General features: G+C 44.1%; 1 protein-coding gene across 1 annotated transcript in view; it reads right to left on the bottom strand.

The window, feature by feature from the left end:
• Positions 1-2,739, bottom strand: part of hey2.L (hes related family bHLH transcription factor with YRPW motif 2 L homeolog) — a 29,104-nt gene extending 26,365 nt beyond the window's left edge. Inside the window, exon 1 of the mRNA XM_018263187.2 lies at positions 2,403-2,739. Within this exon, the coding sequence (XP_018118676.1) occupies positions 2,403-2,485 (83 nt within the window). The 5' untranslated portion in view covers positions 2,486-2,739. The remainder of the gene's footprint in view (positions 1-2,402) is intronic.
• Positions 2,740-23,019: the final 20,280 nt, after the last annotated feature.

Genomic DNA, 23,019 nt, shown 5'->3' with positions numbered 1-23,019 from the left:
AACCTATTGGGTTTATTTAATGTTTACATTTTAAGGTATGGTGATCCAATAACATAAAAAAACATATCCAGAACACTCCGCGGAACTCACTGTTGATGATGAGAGCCCTTGTATTTCTGTACCATGTACTGTACATGGCTTTCTAACTACCGTACCTAAAAATTACTTTTCTCTGCCTGCTGTCAAAGTGCACAATAATGGTAAAATATAAAATCATATGTCCCAGGAAGCATCATGCATATAGGCAACTGTCAAAACATGCCCTTTCACAGAAGATCAGTCAGATATAAGGTTGACAGGTTCTTTGAAACCTTTTCTGCTAGTTCGGGAAAAGTGTAATTCTATTGACATCTGCAGGCAGTGCCATGTATGTCCAAAAGCAGTTAATGCACATGGCTGAAAAGTATAAAGTAATCCTGCAATCCTTCTCCCTACTAAACTGACATACAATTAGCTAAGTGAATATGGTATGAAGCCAGAGTAGACTGTGCACATATTTAGGCATAATTTACACTCCTGTGGATACAAGATGAGGTGACAGCCTGGTTATCACTGCCAGGCATGTTATCACTCTGTGACAGGCAGGAATCATAACAATGACAAAAACTATATATATGTATATATATAAAATAACAGCCAGTTTACAGACGATTTACATGGATCTCACAATTTTTTAGACACGTTTTCCAAGCACTGTTAAAATTACAGTTTTTTCCAAGATCTCATATGTTGCTTTTAAAAATATTGTGAGAACCTGGTACTATAGATAAAGAACTACCAACTACTCTATCCAAGAAACTTAAATCGGTGTGTTGAAGATCTCTTTGTTGGTTCTCTTTGTCAAACAAGTTAGATGCTCTTTTTCAGCAGATGATACTTATTTAGAACTGAGATCCATGTAAGTCTCAGCCTAGTCTGTCATAATGTTTTCTAAAAAGATGTTTCTGTTGTAAAGCAGATATAGTATGATGGCTCCACATATGACAATATTCACAATATCATGTTTGTATTTATACTATTTAGACCAAATAAAATTCTAGGAAAGAACTTCAGCAGCAACTACACTGCTGGTATTTCTGAATGCTGGGAGATATTGTACCTGTGCTGTAAGATTTAATACTATATAACAAATGGATTCTATACATATGGGCAATATCTTTATATAATCACAGCCTAATGGCTCCAATATTTATGTGGTGTTCTCTGAACCGATACTAGCATCAGTTTAACATACAAAAGGTTATAGGCAGGTTATGATTCTCCTGATAAAATGGACTATTCGTGCAGCCATGTTGTGTGAATGCAACAGATACTAAGCTCTACTGGTGGAACAACTGCTTGTGAGTGATGAACTTTCTCTCTACAGTGCTGCGTAGCAAGTCTGCATTATATAAAATATGTCAATAAATAATGTGTTTGTACCAAGACTCTGCGTGTAGTCGCAAATCATTTACTTGAGTCCTAAACAGCATAAAAGCCTGTAAATAGGACTTACTTGTATCAAAATGCTTTGGTGTTTTTAAATAATGAGTACTACAAAAAAATCACATTAATTCAGACTACATAGACATTTCTAATGACTGTAAGGTGCTGTCAGGACTATCTAAAAAATGCAAGCATTAGTTCACCATTGCCTTAGAGATAAGTTAGTCATGCAGGGATGCTGTAGCTCAGTATGTGACTTGGTTGCAATACTCAAATATACCTTTCTGTCTCTAGCTAATACAAGCTAATCATGGTGCATTGCTTCTTCTTTCCCTTCACCAAAACTTTCAGAAAAGTTTTTGAACCACAAGTAACCCCCCAAAATAAAAATTTGCCTAATAAAAGAAAACATAATTCTAAGCAACTTTTCAGTGTCTATGGTTTAAGTTATTTGTATATGTATAGTTATTGAAAGCAGTGTTTGTCTGTCCCTTTCTATTCTCTGCCCTCCTGACTCAGACGGTTAATACAATTTAAAACAGATTACCAGACCTGTCTTTTCTGGGGAACTAAGACTTTTGCAATATTGTTTTAAAAGTAACAACCAGGAGTTAAGCAAATGTTATGTTCAATAGCAATTGTTTTTACAAATAACTTTAAAAGCACTGAAAACTTTTAATAAATAGATATTGGAAAGTTGCTTATAATTATGTTTTCTTTTATTAGGCAATATTTTATTTTGGGGTTGCTTTACTCATCCAATTGAAGATGCTGAATTTAAAGCATGGTCAGTAAATATAAATGGATTTATACATAGTAACAGACTGCTTATTTTAATCAAACTACATACAGGACCTTAAAACGAGAATGTTGGAAGTTGTAGTACCATGTAAAGCTTGATATTCCTTCTAGATTGTGCCCACATCGGCGCTGAAAAACTTTATGGCTCCCAACTAGGTGCTGTTCTCAACACTTACCCAGAATAATTATTCTCACTCCCTACATCAATGGTTTCGTCCATGTCACTGTCAGAGCTGGTGTCATCGCAAGGTCGCTTCATTGTCAGACAAGTGATGAGGTTCCGAGTAGTATATCAATCCTCCGGCGAATCACAAACGCTGTTCCCACAGGTGGAAAGAAGGGAAAGGATAGTTACAGAGAAGGGTCCTGTGAAAGGGAGCGCTACTGTCAGCACGCAAGCCGGCTTCTGTATCTTACAACAGCAGCATCAGTCCCACCAATGCTTTCCCACGCTGCTGCTGCACACCCAGCCTGTAGCTCCCTGGCCACGCCCTCTAGCTGCGCCCTTCCCTTCCTTAGCAGGGTTATCCCTCGCCAGACTCCGAGCACATGTAGTGGGCCAGAGTGCCTTGTGTCGGAATGTGCACTGTAGCGCTACCATGGGAAACTGACTGCGCTTCTTCATTTTATGCATATTGGGGGGAAAAACATTTTTTTCCCTTTTATGGTGACATTTAACAAATCATTAAAACAAATGCTTTATTCCGGGTTTTCTTAAGTATTGGGCTTTTTCCAGCATAAGTCCCTCAGGTCTCACCGACATTGTTGGACAAAGCAGGAGTTACCACAGGAAAATACTGGTATTATTAAAACTTAATGGTACAGGCGTGGGAAATGTTAGTTAATATGCCGATGAGGCAACTTGGTGTAGCCGAGCAGACTTCCTGTGGTCTCCCCGCGCCAATTTGGGAACCACTCTTTAAAGGGGAAGTTTACTACTAAATTAACGTTAAGTATGTTATAAAGGAACTAGTCTAAGCAGCTTTTTATCTTGGTTTATTATTTTGAATGTTTTTTGACATATTAGTTCCTGACTCCAGCATGCAGCTGAAAAAGATGTTAGTTGTTCTGGCTCATTAACCCCCAAAGTCACAAGGATTCAACTTTATTGTTCTTATTATTCATTTTATAGGTTGTCTTTCTTTTCAAAAGCTCTTCTCATCTTCCATTACAACTGCTACTTGGTTGCTAGGGTAATTACACCCCAGAAATCATATTGTAGATGAAATTCCAAGCCTGTACAAAATATTTCACATAGCAGCAGGTTTAAAAAAAACAACAAAAAACATACACATCCATCAAGTCCAACTTTTTGCATAAATGAAACCTGCCTAACCAGGGGTGATCCTGGCCCCTACGCCGCTTGAGGCAGCTAGGTTTTGCTGCCCCCTCCTTTCCAGTGCGCTCACCTTTTTGGTCCAGGGGGGGGTTCACGAGGGAGGCGGAGAGGGCCAGGATGCTAGCGCAAAGAGCATAATTGCGCTCTCTGCGCTAGAAGAGATGAATTTACGGTTTGAAAACCAGAAATTCGGCTCTTAATGTACCAGGAGCGGCATTTTTGCCGACCCTGGTACCTAGTGGGACTTTGCCACCTGAGGAGAGTTACTCGACTCGCCTCATTGGCGGAGCGACCCTGGGCCTAACTTCTACTCTATAAGAAGCTGGAAACCCCAGGTGGAAAATTCCATCCTGACTCCAAGATGGAGGCTGGACCAGTCCTTGGATCAACTTTGTGCAAGTGCTAATTCCAGTAACTCTGTATTTTCTCCTTTGCAAAATATGCATCCAACCCTTTCAATACCTAATATATCTGCCAGTACAACTAGTTCAGGGAGATACAGTAATTCCACATCAAAAACCATTTCTAGCATATTATAATGAAACCTCTTTTCTTCTCATTTCAGCAGAAACCCTCATATCTGCTGGAAGAATTTACTGATGAGCATCACTGTACCAATTAACATATATATTTATATAACATATCCCCCTTAAAGCATAATTAAACCTTCAGAAAATTAATTTGCTCTGACTATTTTTTCTGTAACTGTACAGTTAGACAGTCAAAGAGCTATACCTTCAGAAGGAAATCAGAGATGTGTTTTGATGTTGCTGTGCTTAGCAAAAAGATCAGACGCCTTAGATTTCCTTTCCTATCTCTTTCTTGAACAGAGCACTGACCAGCAGGGGATGCTGTTGTTACATAATCCATTATATTGGTAGTTAATAAAAGCTCAGCTAGCTCTAAAATTGAAAAATAAATAATGAACATTGCAAAAGTGCTTAGTAAAGCACCCTGAGCAAATTTGCATTCAGTTTTTTTAAGGTTCACTTATCCTTTAAGTGCATCTCCTTCAGTGCAAACAATCCAAACTAGGCCAGCCTGTCTTTACAACAAATACCTTCCATACAATTTACCAGCTTAGTTGCTCTTCCTTGGACTGTCTCTGTTTCATTAATATCTGATTCCTGCATTTTCTACTTGAGGCCTTACTGATTTTTTTGTAAAAGGGAAGAATCACCACAAATATATATCCTGTTGACTACAAGTATTCCTAGGCCTTTCTCCATCAAGGGTTTGCCTTAGTCCCTTTAAGGGTAGAAATGGCTTACACATTTTTTTCTAAATCCCAGGTGCATAACCTTACATTTATCAGCACTGAATGTCATCAGCCACCCATATTTGTCCAGGTCCAGTTGCAAGGAATTAATTTGGCAGTGTAACTTTGTATCATCTGCAAACACTGATACATTACTTGAAATGCCCACCCCAAGTCATTAATAAAAAATAATATATGGTATACTTTTAGCTTACAGTTAGGCAGGGCGGCTGATAGGGACATAGAAGGGCAATTATAATTCACGGATCGGGAGGGTACTCACTGTGGGTGAACGTATTGGAGGCTCTTTTGGATACGAGGGCTAGTACTAATAGCAATTTTATGCTTTGATGTGCCTGAGGCACACTGTACTCCACCAAACAGTGTGTTACAATAACGGCCTTAGGTCACCGACACTAACTATACAAGTGCGCTCATCTTACCACTCTATGGGAGGGATCTCGAAGTGGGTGAAGGGGTTGGCACTGTGATGGGTATCCTCTAGGTTACTTTGTCAGTGATTACACTCTATTACGGTGGCATTTTAAATATGCTACATGATAATTTTGACTATTAGTCGATTATTAGTCTGTTATACAGGTGCAACAGCATATAACTAATTGAAACCACCCATTTGCCTGGTCGATCAGCCACCTGCTGCTAACTGTTATTTTAATGTTGCACACTGGATATTAGTGTTAATGTTGTATAAAAAGTTATGTTTTAATTTAACCACTTCACATTAGCTTCGGATGTTATGGATGGGAGGGTGCAGCTATATAGGTCAGCTATTTCATTTCTCCTTTTGATACATAAAAATAATATATGTTGGCCTAACACAGAGCCTTGAGGCAAACTAAGAACCTTACCCAACACCTAGAATGCCACATTGACAACCAATCTCTGTACACAATCTCAGTTTTCTATCCTGGTACAAACAACAGTATCAAGACAAACAGACTAGTTTAGTAAGCAGTTTATTTGGCACTGTATCAAAAGTTATGGCAAAATCCAAGTAAATCACATCAACTAAAACTGTCAGTTTTTTTACATAATCTGTACTTTATGAAGCCATGCTAAATGCTACTTAAAATGCCATTCTGCGCAATATAATTTTGAATGTGATCCTTTAACAAACGTTCAAATAACTTGCTCACCACAGATGTCAAATCTCACGTTGAGATCATAATCTCTTTTTAAAAGTATCACATCATCAAGTTACTGTAATTTTATGTGACAAACTATGTACAAACTAAAGGGCCTGTTTACTAACAACTGAATTTAAATTTTTTTCCCAAATTTCAAAAAAGTCATGGTTTTTCTAGATTTCTTTAAAACCACAAAACACAAAAATTTGCCAGGTAAAAGTTGTCGAGGTAATATAGAATTCATCAATTCAAACTTTTAGAAGTTTTCAGATTTTTTTTGCTAGTAATTGTGTGAAAAACTAGGTATTTGTATTTTTTTAGCGCATAATTCAGCGTTTTTTTTCATTGATACTTTTTATATTTGGATATTTTAATAAATTCCATGCCATTTGTTGTTTTAAAGAAAATTAGTTTATTTGCGTTGTCAAAAAACACTAAAATGAGACAGTTGATAAATAGAAATAGGACACACCGGCACAACATGGGTAATTCCAGCAGGTAAAACCTTGCTCGTTTATTGCGGATGCAACGTTTCGGGGCGTGACCCCTTTTATGCTTGAGAAAGGGGTCACGCCCCGAAACGTTGCATCCGCAATAAACGAGCAAGGTTTTACCTGCTGGAATTACCCATGTTGTGCCGGTGTGTCCTATTTCTACGTTGTTTTTTGAGGTTGCCCATTCCCTCTGGCATCGAGCACCTGGGAGTCGCTGAAGTCTGGACGGCCAGGGTGTGCGAGTGTAAGTCTTTCTTTTTACAGTTGATAAATAGACCTCAACATGTTAGATATTTGGACTCTGCAGACTCTTGTGTTAAATTGCCATAGACCTTGTACATTACAAGGCAACAGGATGACTTCAGCTCTACCTTTCTTACAACCCTTGCTATCAGTTCCTTGCTCATACATATAGATTTGCAAATGGAGGAGTGCAAATGGCCTCATTTAAAACATGCAGTAAAGTTGATTCACGGACCTGGATTCTTAGTCACAAAATACAGTAGTAGTCCCTGTGACACTACATTTTCTGCCTTATGGATAGGTGTTAATGGCATTTTATTTTCAATCTAGAGGGCTGACAATCTTTGAAATGGTGGACTATATAGTGAACAAAGTACCCCCTCTTGTAAAATATAAGGATATTATAAGTTACCGAGGAGTTTCATGACCATATAAAAACACGAGGCCGAAGGCCGAGTGTTTTTATACAGGTCATGGAACTCCGAGGTAACTTCTAATATCCTCATATTTTACAACTGGGGGTACTTTATTAATTATAATACACAAATTTTAGTGAGTCATTTTAGTGTGTCATGTAAAATTACATCACTACTCACCGTTTATAACTGATGACATCACTACTCACCGTTTATAAGGATATAATTTACAAGATATTCATGGCTTCTGTGTATTATATAAAATTATGTTATCATTCCATAAGTAAGGTATTAATTGTGTGCATATTTATTATATAGTTCACCATATAATTAACTTTTAGTGTGATGGAGACAGTTTGCAACTGGTCTTTATTTTTTAACTTAAAGGGATACTGTCATGGGAATTTTTTTTTTATTTCAAAATGAATCAGTTAATAGTGCTGATCCAGCAGAATTCTACACTGAATCCATTTCTCAAAAGAGCAAACTGATTTTTTTATATTCAATTTTGAAATCTGACATGGGACTAGACATATTGTCAATTTCCCAGCTGCCCCAAGTCATGTGACTTGTGCTCTGATAAACTTAAATCACTCTTTACTGCTTTACTGCAAGTTGAACTGATATCACCCCCTCCCTCCCCCCCCCCAGCAGCCAAACAAAAGAACAATGGGAAGGTAACCAGATAACAGCTCCCTAACACAAGATAACAGCTGCCTGGTAGATCTAAGAACAGCACTCAATAGTAAAACCCATGTCCCACTGAGTTCAGTTACACTGAGAAGGAAAAACAGCAGCCTGCCAGAAAGCATTTCTCTCCTAATGTGCAGGCACAAGTCACATGACATGGGGCAGCTGGGAAATTGACAAAATGTCTAGCCCCATGTCAGATTTCAAAATTGAATATAGAAAAATCTGTTTGCTCTTTTGAGAAATGGATTTCAGTGCAGAATTCTGCTGGAGCAGCACTATTAACTGATTCATTTTGAAAATGTTTTTTTTCCCATGACAGTATCCCTTTAAAGGGGTCCCCTACCTAAAAAATATTTTTGCTCAAAGAGATTAAGGCTGTTTAAGACTAGTGACTCAGTAATCCAGGTGCAGAACTGTTACAATTCACTACATTATTTGATACAATTCTCAGCAGCATTTCTGGAAAATTTGTTAGCAACTATTGTATCAATTATAACAGCTGCCTTTAATAAAATTCACAGATTCTGCTCAGCAGGGTCAAGAAATGTATCAACTAACGTATCAGATAAGAACAGTTTACAGTGTCATTGACCAGGGCCGCCATCAGGGTGGCACAGGGAGTACATCTGTACCGGGCCTAGAGGGGGACTCGGCTGTGCTGCACTTTTCGAATTAGCCAGGCCGCCCTTGACAGCACAGAACTGGCAAAGTCCTGAAGAGCGGAAGTCCCGAAGAGCGGAAGTCCCGAAGAGCGGAAGTCTTGAAGAGCCGAAGTCTTGAAGAGCTAAAGTCTTGAAGAGCTTAAGTCCCAAACGGAGTCGAAGCCTTGACGCTGTGAAAAGACCCGAAGCCATGAAAGGATCCTAAGATAAGTTTCACTGAAAACCAAAGTGTTTTTTTAAAATGTTATTAAACCCTGGCCACCAATATATTATTTTAATACTATATAGGCCCCTGGCCACCAGTATTTTTTTTTTAAAACTTTTATGGGGGGCCCTGGCGCCAATGTTTTTTTTTTATAGGGTTGTCCCTAGCGACCAATGTTTTTTTTTAACTTGTAGATAGGGCCCTGTTCACAAATGTTTTTTTTTTAAAACTTTTATGGGGGCCCTGGTGCCAATGTTTTTTTTAGTTTATGGGGGGAGGGGGGCTTGGCCACCAATGCTTTTTTTTTAACTTATTGGGAGGCCCTGACCACTAATGTTTTTTTTTTGATGTGGAATCCTGGCAGCCAATGTTTCTTTTTTAACTTATAATGGGGTTCTAACCACCATGACTTTTTATAACGTGTGTGTGGGTGGGGGTTTACCTTTTTTAGCACTGTCTGTGGGGCCTTTTTACTGCGGTGTGGGGTGAGCTGGATCTGCGGTGGGGCTTGGGGTCTGGGCTGGAGTGGGCAGTGACATGCTTGACAAAGAGTGGAGTGCCGCTCGAAACGTTGCATTGTGCTGCTGTCCTATAAACAATAAAGACGGTTTTACTATAATTGGAGTGCTGTCTATTGGAGAAAAATTCTGAAGTGGGCAGTGACCAGGGGGGCCAGACAATTTTGTTGTACAGGGCTCCATGATTTCTCATAGCTTATCCAGGGAGACATAACAAAACTTCAGTATTGGCAAAATAGAATGAAAATGGTTCTTGCCATCAGTCATCAGGGATAGGACCTTTAAGTAATTAATGCAGAAGGATGAAACAGATCTGTAGGATCACAGGGGGTGACTGTTCTATCATAAAAACATCCACTCACAGATCAGCAGGGCTGCTACTCCATTTCACCTGCTGCACCTATGATTACATAATATTGATTTTCTAGGTCCTGCCTGTTTTAACTGCTGTGTAGAATACTATTCTCTAATTATTCTATGCTAATACATAGAATAATAATAATAGTTCAAATGAATTGAAAATTTGGCATCCTCGATATAACACTATGACATTATAGCATGTATGGTTGAAAAAGGGTCCTTTTTGACTCAAATAAAAAGAATAAAAAAGTAGCAGGTGGTTGTGGCTTCCTTCATTCTATGTGAATTATAGCATGTATGGTTTTTGTATGATGAGATCCTCTGGCCCCGCATTGGTATACCTGGTCAGAGGGAGGAAGATGTAATGGTAGGTTTAAATACATTTACTGGTGTAAGCATAAAAAACACATTCAGCTTAAAAATAAAAAAATAAAAAGTTATCTTTTCCCTTGTGTCTTTCTTTTGAACTATATTGGTTAAGTTTAGAAATCCAAGCAATAATATAAATCATACACTACACCATTGCATTCTTTCCATTGTTGGATTAGTTTTGATTCCCGCATGTATATCATAGACTACTATAGATATTTTGCTGAAATGTGCCAAAAGGAACTATCAATGTACAGCTATGCTTGCTCGTTGTCCTTAAAGGAATTGTTCAGTGTGAAAATAAAAACTGGGTAAATAGATAGGCTGTGCAAAATAAAAAATGTTTCTAATATAGTTAGTTAGCCAAAAATGTAATGTATAAAGGCTGGAGTGACTGGATGTATAACTTGTCAGTCAGAACCCAACTTCCTGCTTTTCAGCTCTCTTGGTTTACACTGACTGGTTACCCTGGCTACCAGGCAGTAACCAATCAGAGACTTGAGGGGGGGGCCACATGGGTCATTTCTGTTGCTTTTGAATCTGAGCTGAATGCTGAGGATCAATTACAAACTCACTGAACAGAAATGTACCATGTGGCCCCCCTTCAAGTCGCTGACTAGCTCAGAGTTATAGAGCTGAAAAGCAGGAAGTTGGATTCTGGCTGTTTTATTAGACATCTGTTCACTCCAGCCTTTATACATTACATTTTTGGCTAACTAACTATATTAGAAACATTTTTTATTTTGCACAGCCTATCTATTTATACAGTTTTTATTTTCACACTGAACTATTCCTTTAACAGGAAATCAACGAGGGATAGTTGGGATATCACTCACTGCACTACATAAGGATGGAAGGAACATATCTGTCTCCTTCCTGTAACATCTTCCCTGTTTTTATTTTGTTTAGTAGATGCTGTACTTCTCCCGTCAGTCATTACACATCCTGCTTACAACCATCCTTTAGTAAAAAACAATGGTGAGTATTTTGTTAGTTATTTTATCTAGCTGTTAGTTATTTTATCTGTCTTTCCTCTCAAATCTTGTACTTCAGTGACAGTTACCTCGTCTCTACATTCCCTATCATACTGTCAGTATACACACCTTGCAATCTATATGAGATGAGAGTTTTTCCCAGAGAAAATAACCTGAACCGTACAAAAAATCTTGAAGCTGTTCTGGGGTTGAAGTTTTCAGCAATTGGGGCATTATACTCTCAGTCCTAACAGGATTTGTTATGTGTAGTGTTCTTGGGTGAGATGTTCTGTAGCTGTAGTCTTTTTCATATTTTCTGAAAATTAACTCACTCTATTAAGTCCCTCCATTTGTCTGAGTGACCTGCCTAACTTCTAGTTTACACAAAAAGAAAAAAACCCATCTGAAGCCTTCCCTTGAAACCTCCTTTACTATAATTTAAATGGATGACCTTGTATCCACTACAGCTGATTAAAGCATCATAGAGTGTATTGTTTGGTCCCCTTGAATATTTATACATATTTATATCACCCCTTAAATGCCTCTTCTCCATTGTAAACAATCCCAACTTGGCCACTCTATCCTTATACAGTGTCAAGGATTAGGTGGGGGGCGCTGTAGAGACTGAAGGGAAAGGGCGAGTCCTTGAGGCAGGAGCTGTATGTGCCTAGGGAACACTAGAAGGGAAAGCAGGAACAGGTTGATGAGGGCGAAGAGTCAGTCTGGATCAGGTGCAGAACAGGACGGAGAGGGCGAAGATCAGGAGTGGACTAGGCAGGAAGAAGAGGGCGACGACTCAACAGGAACAGACTGGACGGGGCAGGAGTGGAACAGCTTGGATGGGACAGGACGGTGCGGGCGTAGATCAAACTGGGGGATAGAGTGCAGAAGGAGACTGGAGCGGATAGCAAGACAGTAGCAGAGGGAGACTGGAGCAGGATAGCAAGAGAGGGAGACTGGAGCAGGATAGCAAGAGAGGGAGACTGGAGCAGGATAGCAAGAGAGGGAGACTGGAGCAGGATAGCAAGAGAGGGAGACTGGAGCAGGATAGCAAGAGAGGGAGACTGGAGCAGGATAGCAAGAGAGGTACAAGGTACAAGGTAGGGTCGGATCAAGGTCAAGGCTGGGAAGGTACAAGATAAGATAAAGCAAGACAAGGACAGGCAGAAAGACAAGGCAAGGCAAGGCGGAATAACAAGGGAAAATGGGCAAGAGCTAGAACTACCTAGTTAGGGGCGCTGCCGCAGTACTAGGAACACAATACAATGCTCTGGCAAGGAGTGGTCTAAGAGCTACCCTTAAATAGGGAAGAGTCAGCCCCGATTGGCTGATTAACTAGGTAGCAGCTGGGTTGAGGCTGGAGATGTCAAACAGGCTGCAGCTGAGCTGGGGCTGGAGAGGCCAATCAGGCGGAAGCTGGGCTGGGACTGCAGAAGCCAGGTTATACCTAGCAAGCAACCCTACAGGCTGCTCACCTGGCCAAATGGTCAAGGCATCGAGCCAGAAACCCAAAGGTCCCCGGCTCGAACCCCAGCAATACCTGACAGTATCCCCCCCCTCACAAGGCGACTCCCAGGCGCCACAGTGACCAACATTTTCGTGCACCTGGGGAACTGGCAATGCTATGGGCAGAACTAACCACATGGGTGCCCAACAAGAAGGTAATGCTATTGTATTAGCCACCCTGGAACTTGGCAGAGCCACCCTGGCGGGTGCCCTGATGCTCGGCAGAGCCACCCTGGCGGGTGCCCTGGGACTCGGAAGAGCCACCCTGGCGGGTGCTCTGGGACTCGGAAGAGCCACCCTGGCAAGTGCTCTGGGACTCGGAAGAGCCACCCTGGCAAGTGCTCTGGGACTCGGAAGAGCCACCCTGGCGGGTGCTCTGGGACCTGGAAGAGCCACCCTCACGGGTGCTCTGATACTTGGTAGAGCCACCCTGGTGGGTGCTCTGGGACTCGGAAGAGCCACCCTGGCGGGTGCTCTGGGACTCGGAAGAGCCACCCTGGCAGGTGCTCTGGGACTCGGAAGAGCCACCCTGGCGGGTGCCCAGGTGTTTGGCAGAGCCACCCATGCGGGTGCCCTGGGACTTGGCAACAGTATAGGCAACTCCACCCTCGCGGGTGCCCTCCACATGAGTGCCTGGGTTTTGAACATTATTTTATGAGTTGGTACAGTCACTGTGTTAAGACACGGCAGAAGCCCCGCTTCTCGGGGCACAGGACAAGGCAGAAGCCCCCCTTCTCGGGGCACAGGACAAGGCAGAAGCCCCCCTTCCGGGGGCACAGGACAAGGCAGAAGCCCCCCTTCCGGGGGCACAGGATCAGGCAGAAGCCCCCCTTCCGGGGGCACAGGATCAGGCAGAAGCCCCCCTTCCGGGGGCACAGGATCAGGCAGAAGCCCCCCTTCCGGGGGCACAGGATCAGGCAGAAGCCCCCCTTCCGGGGGCACAGGATCAGGCATGGGTACAGGAGGCAGCTGCTGGGGAGCCAGCACAAGTGCAGGAGGCAGCCAGTCACCGGGGAAGCCTAGCTGAAGCCATGGGCAGCGGAGGCTGCTGGGGAACTGGCTCTGGAGCTGAAGGCAATGGCAGCAGCAGGGAAAGCCCCACTGGAACTGTGGCCAGCCGATGCTGCTGGGTAGGGCCCCTCTGGAGCTGTGGCCAGCCCGATGCTGCTGGGTAGGCCCCTCTGGAGCTGTGGCCAGCCGATGCTGCTGGGTAGGCCCCTCTGGAGCTGTGGCCAGCCGATGCTGCTGGGGTAGGCCCCTCTGGAGCTGTGGCCAGGCCGATGCTGCTGGGTAGCCCCTCTGGAGCTGTGGCAGCCGATGCTGCTGTGGTAGGGGCCCCCTCTGGAGCTGTGGCCAGCCGTGGCCTGCTGGGTAGGCCCCTCTGGAGCTGTGGCCAGCCGATGCTGCTGGGTAGGCCCCTCTGGAGCTGTGGCCAGCCGATGCTGCTGGGTAGGCCCCTCTGGAGCTGTGGCCAGCCGATGCTGCTGGGGTAGGCCCCTCTGGAGCTGTGGCCAGCCGATGCTGCTGGGTAGGCCCCTCTGGAGCTGTGGCCAGCCGATGCTGCTGGGTAGGCCCCTCTGGAGCTGTGGCCAGCCGATGCTGCTGGGTAGGCCCCTCTGGAGCTGTGGCCAGCCGATGCTGCTGGGTAGGCCCCTCTGGAGCTGTGGCCAGCCGATGCTGCTGGGTAGGCCCCTCTGGAGCTGTGGCCAGCCGATGCTGCTGGGTAGGCCCCTCTGGAGCTGTGGCCAGCCGATGCTGCTGGGTAGGCCCCTCTGGAGCTGTGGCCAGCCGATGCTGCTGGGTAGGCCCCTCTGGAGCTGTGGCCAGCCGATGCTGCTGGGTAGGCCCCTCTGGAGCTGTGGCCAGCCGATGCTGCTGGTAAGGCCCCTCTGGAGCTGGCCAGCCGATGCTGCTGGGTAGGGCCCCCTCTGGAGCTGTGGCCAGCCCGATGCTGCTGGGTAGGCCCCTCTGGAGCTGTGGCCAGCCGATGCTGCTGGGTAGGCCCTGGAGCTGTGGCCCGATGCTGCTGGTAGGCCCCTCTGGAGCTTGTGGCCAGCCGATGCTGCTGGGTAGCCCTCTGGAGCTGTGGCCAGCCGATGCTGCTGGGTAGGCCCCTCTGGAGCTGTGGCCAGCCGATGCTGCTGGGTAGGCCCTCTGGAGCTGTGGCCAGCCGATGCTGCTGGGTAGGCCCCTCTGGAGCTGTGGCAGCCGATGCTGCTGGGTAGGCCCCTCTGGAGCTGTGGCCAGCCGATGCTGCTGGGTAGGCCCCTCTGGAGCTGTGGCCAGCCGATGCTGCTGGGTAGGCCCCTCTGGAGCTGTGGCCAGCCGATGCTGCTGGGTAGGCCCCTCTGGAAGCTGTGGCCAGCCGATGCTGCTGGGTAGGCCCCTCTGGAGCTGTGGCCAGCCGATGCTGCTGGGTAGGCCCCTCTGGAGCTGTGGCCAGCCGATGCTGCTGGGTAGGCCCCTCTGGAGCTGTGGCCAGCCCGATGCTGCTGGGGTAAGCAGTTGCGGTAGCAGCCCGGGAACTTGAAGCAGACTGCTGGAGGGATAGCGGCCCGGGAACTGGAGCAGACTGCGGAGGGATAGCCGGCCCGGGAACTGGAGCAGACTGCGGAGGGATAGCCGGCCCGGGAACTGGAGCAGACTGCGGAGGGATAGCCGGCCCAGGAACTGGAGCAGACTGCGGAGGGATAGCCGGCCCAGGAACTGGAGCAGACTGCGGAGGATAGCCGGCCAGGAACTGGAGCAGACTGCGGAGGGATAGCCGGCCCAGGAACTGGAGCAGACTGCGGAGGGATAGCCGGCCCAGGAACTGGAGCAGACTGCGGAGGGATGGCCGGCCCAGGAACTGGAGCAGACTGCGGAGGGATGGCCGGCCCAGGAACTGGAGGCAGACTGCGGAGGGATGGCCGGCCAGGAACTGGAGCAGACTGCGGAGGGATGGCCGGCCCAGGAACTGGAGCAGACTGCGGAGGGATGGCTGGCCCAGGAACTGGAGCAGACTGCGGAGGGATGGCCGGCCCAGGAACTGGAGCAGACTGCGGAGGGATGGCCGGCCCAGGAACTGGAGCAGACTGCGGAGGGATGGCCGGCCCAGGAACTGGAGCAGACTGCGGAGGGATGGCCGGCCCAGGAACTGGAGCAGACTGCGGAGGGATGGCCGGCCCTGGAACTGGAGCAGACTGTGGAGGGATGGCCGGCCCAGGAACTGGAGCAGACTGTGGAGGGATGGCCGGCCTGGGAACTGAGGCAAATTTATCCAGGAATGCCAACAGAAACTGAGCAGTATCGTAGATTATAGGGGATTTACTGCATAGTAAGTTCTCGGCCCAGGAACGAGCTTCACCTTCTAGCAGGAAGAAAATGATTTCCGAAACTTGCTCGACTGGAGGAGCACTTAGAAAGTGTTTTTTCTCTGAAAGGAGCAGGACTTCCTCTAGAAAGATAGGAATTTTACTTGGGGAGCCATCACAGTATCTGCGGGTCAAAATAGAATATTCAGTCTTTTTGGGAATCCGGTCAGAAGGCACAGGAACAGCCCTTGCAGACTCTTTTGGCCAGAGCATTCTGTCAAGGATTAGGTGGGGGGCGCTGTAGAGACTGAAGGGAAAAGGCGAGTCCTTGAGGCAGGAGCTGTATGTGCCTAGGGAACACTAGAAGGGAAAGCAGGAACAGGTTGATGAGGGCGAAGAGTCAGTCTGGATCAGGTGCAGAACAGGACGGAGAGGGCGAAGATCAGGAGTGGACTAGGCAGGAAGAAGAGGGCGACGACTCAACAGGAACAGACTGGACGGGGCAGGAGTGGAACAGCTTGGATGGGACAGGACGGTGCGGGCGTAGATCAAACTGGGGGATAGAGTGCAGAGGGAGACTGGAGCGGATAGCAAGACAGTAGCAGAGGGAGACTGGAGCGGATAGCAAGACAGTAGCAGAGGGAGACTGGAGCGGATAGCAAGACAGTAGCAGAAGGAGACTGGAGCGAGATAGCAAGAGAGGGAGACTGGAGCAGGATAGCAAGAGAGGGAGACTGGAGCAGGATAGCAAGAGAGGGAGACTGGAGCAGGATAGCAAGAGGGAATGGAGCAGGATAGAAGGAGGGACTGGAGCAGGATAGCAAGAGAGGGAGACTGGAGCAGGATAGCAAGAGAGGGAGACTGGAGCAGGATAGCAAGAGAGGGAGACTGGAGCAGGATAGCAAGAGAGGGAGACTGGAAGCAGGATACAAGAGAGGGAGACTGGGCAGGATAGCAAGAGAGGGAGACTGGAGCAGGATAGCAAGAGAGGGAGACTGGAGCAGGATAGCAAGAGAGGGAGACTGGAGCAGGATAGCAAGAGAGGGAGACTGGAGCAGGATAGCAAGAGAGGGAGACTGGAGCAGGATAGCAAGAGAGGGAGACTGGAGCAGGATAGCAAGAGAGGGAGACTGGAGCAGGATAGCATAGAGAGGGAGACTGGAGGCAGGATAGCAAAGAGAGGGAGACTGGAGCAGGATAGCAAGAGAGGGAGACTGGAGCAGGATAGCAAGAGAGGGAGACTGGAGCAGGATAGCAAGAGAGGGAGACTGGAGCAGGATAGCAAGAGAGGGAGACTGGAGCAGGATAGCAAGAGAGGGAGACTGGAGCAGGATAGCAAGAGAGGGAGACTGGAGCAGGATAGCAAGAGAGGGAGACTGGAGCAGGAGGGAGACTGGAGCAGGAAGAGAGGGGAGACTGGAGCAGGATAGCAAGAGAGGGAGACTGGAGCAGGATAGCAGAGAGGGAGACTGGAGCAGGATAGCAAGAGAGGGAGGACTGGAGCAGGATAGCAAGAGAGGGAGACTGGAGCAGGATAGCAAGAGAGGGAGACGGAGCAGGATAGCAAGAGAGGGAGACTGGAGCAGGATAGCAAGAGAGGGAGACTGGAGCAGGATAGCAAGAGAGGTACAAGGTACGGTCAGATCAAGGTCAAGGCTGGGAAGGTACAAGATAAGATAAAGCAAGACAAGGACAGGCAGAAAGACAAGGCAAGGCAGAATAACAAGGGAAAAGAGCTAGAACTACTTAGTTAGGGGCGCTGCCGCAGTACTAGGAACACAATACAATGCTCTGGCAAGGAGTGGTCTAAGAGCTACCCTTAAATAGGGAAGAGTCAGCCCTGATTGGCTGATTAACTAGGTAGCAGCTGGGTTGAGGCTGGAGATGTCAAACAGGCTGCAGCTGAGCTGGGGCTGGAGAGGCCAATCAGGCAGAAGCTGGGCTGGGACTGCAGAAGCCAGGTTATACCTAGCAAGCAACCCTACAGGCTGCTCACCTGGCCAAATGGTGAAGGCATCGAGCCAGAAACCCAAAGGTCCCCGGCTCGAACCCCAGCAATACCTGACATACAGTAACTGAGAATGTTTAACCTTTTATCATAAAATAAAAGCTGCTGATAAATAAGCTGCTTATTGCCCCCAGTAGGGGCCCTCCAACAGGCTGATATGTGGCCGATTATTAGGCAGATATTGGTATTTAAAATTTAAAAATACCATCAGAATGTGGACCAAATTGGCTCATTATATGGTCCTTGCTCCAACAGCCTGTTGTGTCCAATGATTGGATCAGCACGTTATCGCCCACTGAAGGTTGGTATATTGGTGAAAGAACCACTCATTTGGTAAGGTCAAGTATGGTCAGCTTTAGTTGCTCTTCTTTGGACTCTCTATTTAATTAACACCCTTAAACAACTACTTCTGGTATGTGTTTTTAGCTGAAACCCCCATATCCCAAGCTACATGTTGAAGTTATGATTTTAAGGTGTTTTGCTTTCCTGACATTTAGGGGGTTATTTACTAAAACTCGATTTTACCTCAGTTTTTATTAAAACAAAGTCAACCAAACGCCCATCTAGGAATGGAACTTATTTATCAATAATTTTTCCAAAAAAAGTTGGAGCGAAAAATCGAGCACCAAATAGAATCCGAAAACTCGACTTAATTGAATTGTCGCTGTGAAAACCCTGACTTTATCTGATTATCCAGCGCACATCACAATGTCAAGAAAAAAATTCAGGGACATCTGCCATTGACTTCTACATGACCTTGACTGGTTTGAGATGGAGTATTTTTAGTAGCTTTGAGGTATAATAATAAATCTCTAAAATCTCAAAAATTGGAGTTTTCCCTTTTAAAATCTAGACAAGATAAATGGGTCCTTTAGAGTCTTTGTTGACCCAATGCATGCTTGTTTTTTTTTTTTTTACAATAAATGGTCACGATTACACAGGTGTTCAAGTGCTAATATATTTAATATCATTTTTATGGGATCTTCAACAATTAGTTAGAAAATTGTCATGCAGTGCATTTATAAACTTGTTTTCATTAATTGTGTTGACAGTATTATTGCTCCAGTCAATATGTGGATGATTAAAATCCCACACTATCCCCCAATTGGAGCAGGAGCTGGAACAACAGGAACAGGAGCTGAGTCTGAGCTGTTCCTCTGGGGTCTTTAGTATACTCCTACTATTATCTTACCTGTCTCTGTGAAAAACTCAACCCAAATCTTCAGTGCAGAGAAAAACGGGACTTTCCAGTATAAACGAGGGACTGCAGGTTGAGCTGTCGAAAGAGGGACTGTCACTCTAAAAACGGGACAGTCCCTCTAATAACGGGACAGTCCCTCTAAAAACGGGACAGTTGAGAGGTATGATACAGGTTTACAAAAGAGTGTTAGCAGGCAAGTCTAGTGAGAAGTGATATAGCCCCAAACTGAATCAAATATAGCAAGTTATTAAAAAATTATTTGTAGCTGACTAACTTTAAATTCAATAACTATTACTTCTCAGTTTAGCTGTAGCACACAGACCGAGGAATAAAGTTAATTTAAATCTGCAAGATAAGTCAGAAAAACACAGCAATTCTTTTCACTCCCTGCTTGCACCCAGCATTCACAGCATACAGTTAGCCATCAAACACTTTTTTGTTGTTTGCCTGCCATGAGCCACCTGGAAGTAACGCCCAACAAAGTGTTTTTTTTTTAACTATGATATTCATGTTTTCATCTATAATTATTTAGTTTGCATCTCCTGGCAACAAAATAACCTCAGATCTATAGTTTGGGACTATTAGTGATGGACGAATCGGTTCAGTTTCGCTCTGCTGAAAAATTTGCGACATTACAGCGAAATTCGCAAAACGGCTGAAAAATTTGTGAAACACATTGAAGTCAATGGGCATCCGAATAATTTTGACACGGTTTTTTATGCGCGCGCCAATTTTGAAGCGTGTCAAATTTATTCGGATTGGGATTTTTCATCTGCGAATTGTTGCCGTAGTTTACCGAATTAATTTGCTTGCGACAAAACGCGGAAATTTGCCGCAAATTTGTGTCTGGCAAATTTATCAATATTTGGGACTAATGAGTGACAGGTAGAATTACTAATGCTGTTAGCTCTTTCCCACTCCCTTTTGGCTCCCCTCTGCTCTAACATAATGCAGTGTTAATGTTAAATATGAGAGATCATTAAATGTGGGTGTATTTATTGTTTACTCTGTAAAAGCCTATTTTTTAATTAGAGCCTGCTGTATCAGGATTTCTTTTAAATATGTTATTGTGTTTTGCTGTTGTTAATTGTGTATCCTTCCTATTCAGCATTAAAAAAAATTTAATATAGTCATCCAATTGTGTGTGTTTCTTGGGATTCCCACCAGGCCAAACAGTTTGTAAAAAGGAAAATCAAGTGACTTTGGAGAGACAAAAATCTCCAGCATAGAGTTGATATACTATTTGAATATATTGCTGTATATATTAGAAAGGTGGAGGTATTTGACAAGACTGTATAGGGCACATACATATAGAGGTTGAACCTAGCTGCGGGCTGTTTTATAATTCTGAAACTGCCTACCTGCATCCCATAAATATTAGATAGCTTACTGCAGAAAATGTAACTAAAAGGTTCATGTAAAATTGACAGGTGATGCTTCCCCACATAAAGCTGTGATATTTCATACTCTCCCAGAGAAAGGTGACAATGAAAAACCAATAGCATTAGCCTAAATCCCAGGTCAATCCCAGGTGCAGAATATGCACAGATAACCAATGTTTACGCCTCTTCTGGGGAGTGAAAATATTTAGTTAGTTGTTAAATACCTTTACAAGCTTATAATAAAACACCTCAGTGGAAGGCCCATCTTAGTGGCAGAAGGGTGTTGTGCCTGGGAGCAGCCATAAATGTTATTATGCTGAATTTTATATATAGCTTTACAATGGCTAATGTTTAATTTTTCTTCTGCCTATTTCTAAAAACCACATTATCTTGGATCTGACTGATTTGGTCCAGCATATGGGTGGCCAAATCAGGGCCAGATCAGCTCATTTGGCAACCTTGTATGTATGATCAAAATTACAAGTATATGGGTGCCCATATGGAAGCTTAATATACTATTTTCATATTATGTAATAAATTCCCCAGGGACAGTTTATTATGCAGGCCATATGCAATTTAAATACATTAATGGAGGTTGACACTAGTAAAAATGGTTGTGTTGTAGTGCTTTTAAATCTTGTTTCTATAATTTGAGAAATCTTTTAAATATTTGTCCACATATTTAAAATGTATTTTGAAAAACTCTGTAATGAGAAGAGGGCAATGAAAGTACTGTGATTAACAAAATGGGTCAAGAAGGGGTCAAGTGGAGACAGCAATTTTTAAGGGCTCTTGCACACAAACATTTGTGTGTTCCCCTGCCCTTGCAATTGAAGCAGGGAGGCCTGTAGGGGGGTTGCAGTAGAGGCAGGGGGCCAGAAAGGGGGTGGGGGCCCCTGTGGTGGAATGCCCAGTGGGCCTTTGACCTGCCAGTCCCACGCTGCCTGTATTTCCTATTTGAACATAATCAATGTGGCACAAATAGGTTCCAAAAACAGGTGGAAAACACCTTGATGTGAAAGCTTGTGTAATAATCCAATAGAATATGGAGAAGCCGCACACCACACACTCCCAAAGGTTCTTATCCTGGTGCCCAGTGATAGAGGAATCGGCAGCCTCACAACAAGGGTAAGAAGAATTTCACCGGCACACAGGAATTGTAGTAGCAGGGCAAGCCCTTGCAATTTTATTATGCAGTAGTGCAACGTTTCGGGGTCACGCCCCTTTGTCAAGCATGCTTGACAAAGGGGCGTGACCCCGAAACGTTGCACTACTGCATAATAAAATTGCATGAGCTTGTGTAATAACCCTAAGGGGCAAATTCATCAAGGGTCGAATATCGAGGGTTAATTAACCCTCGATATTCAACTGGGAATGAAAATCCTTCGACTTCGAATATCGAAGTCGAAGGATTTTGCGCAAATACTGCGATCAAACGATCGAAGGAATAATCGTTTGATCGAACGATTAAATCCTTAGAATCAAACGATTCGAAGGATTTCAATCCAACGATCGAAGGATTATCCTTCGACCAAAAAAACGAAGCCAAGCCTATGGGGACCTTCCCCATAGGCTAACATTGGGTTCGGTAGCTTTTAGGTGGCGAACTAGGGGGTCGAAGTTTTTTCTTAAAGAGACAGTACTTCGACTATCGAATGGTCGAATAGTCGAACGATTTTTAGTTCGAATCATTCGATTCGAAGTCGAAGTCGTAGTGTGATGTTTCACACAAATAGAAAAAAAAAGTTAACATGGCCTACTAGCATGCTACCAGTGTGCCATCTAAAATGTTTTTTGATCTTACATGTTGTCATATTAAGTTAACAAAGAATCTGGTAAGACTAGAAAACGTAAGATTCTTGAACAAGTGTGTTAGACCAGTAAAACATATCTACAGATACTCTGTCTAAGCAATAAGAGATATAAATTGTGTTTACTTGAAATAGGATATGATTGGAGATCACTGAAGAAATTATGAGGGTAGATTGTTAAGGTTGGGGGTGTTGTTTCTGGAGAAAAGATGTTTGCGAGGGGAGATGATTACACTTTACAAGTACATTAGAGGGCATTATAGACTAGCGGGAGATCTATTTTTACATATAATGGATCATTGGACCAAAGGCCACACCTCTAGACTAGAAGCGAACGTTTATTTTAAGCAACGTAGGTGGTTCTTCAAAGTGAAGACAGTGAGTTTGTTGAATGCCCTGTATTTGCGCTGTGTTTCATTTGAAGGGGTTGAACTTGATGGACTTTGGTCTTTTTTCAATCCAATTTAACTATGTAACTATGTTAGTACTTAAAATATAATTTCTAAATTTTAAATCTCAGAAGCTTGCATTTTTAAAATAGTTAGTCAAGAAACGGTATAACTTTAACATAGAAAACCAATTTTGTTCTATTTCTGAACAATGTTTATTTCAACTCTCTTCCATTTATTCTGCTCTTTTTTCCATCTGAACCCTTAAATGATTTTTTAATACAGGTATGGGACTTTTTATCCAGAATGCTTGGGACCTGGGGTTTTTCATATAATGGATCTTTCTGTAATTTAGATCTTCATACCTTAAGTCTACTAAGTCTACTAAAAAAATATGTAAATATTAAATTAATCCAATAAACTGGTTTTGCCTACAATGAGGATTCAATATTTCTTAGTTTGGATCAAGTATAAGGTACTGTATTATTATTACTACAAAGAAAAAGGATAATCATTTATAGACA

The sequence above is a fragment of the Xenopus laevis genome, chromosome 5L, assembly GCF_017654675.1.
Source record: "Xenopus laevis strain J_2021 chromosome 5L, Xenopus_laevis_v10.1, whole genome shotgun sequence".
Classification (NCBI taxonomy): domain Eukaryota; kingdom Metazoa; phylum Chordata; class Amphibia; order Anura; family Pipidae; genus Xenopus; species Xenopus laevis.
This window is presented reverse-complemented; position numbering and strand designations above follow the sequence as displayed.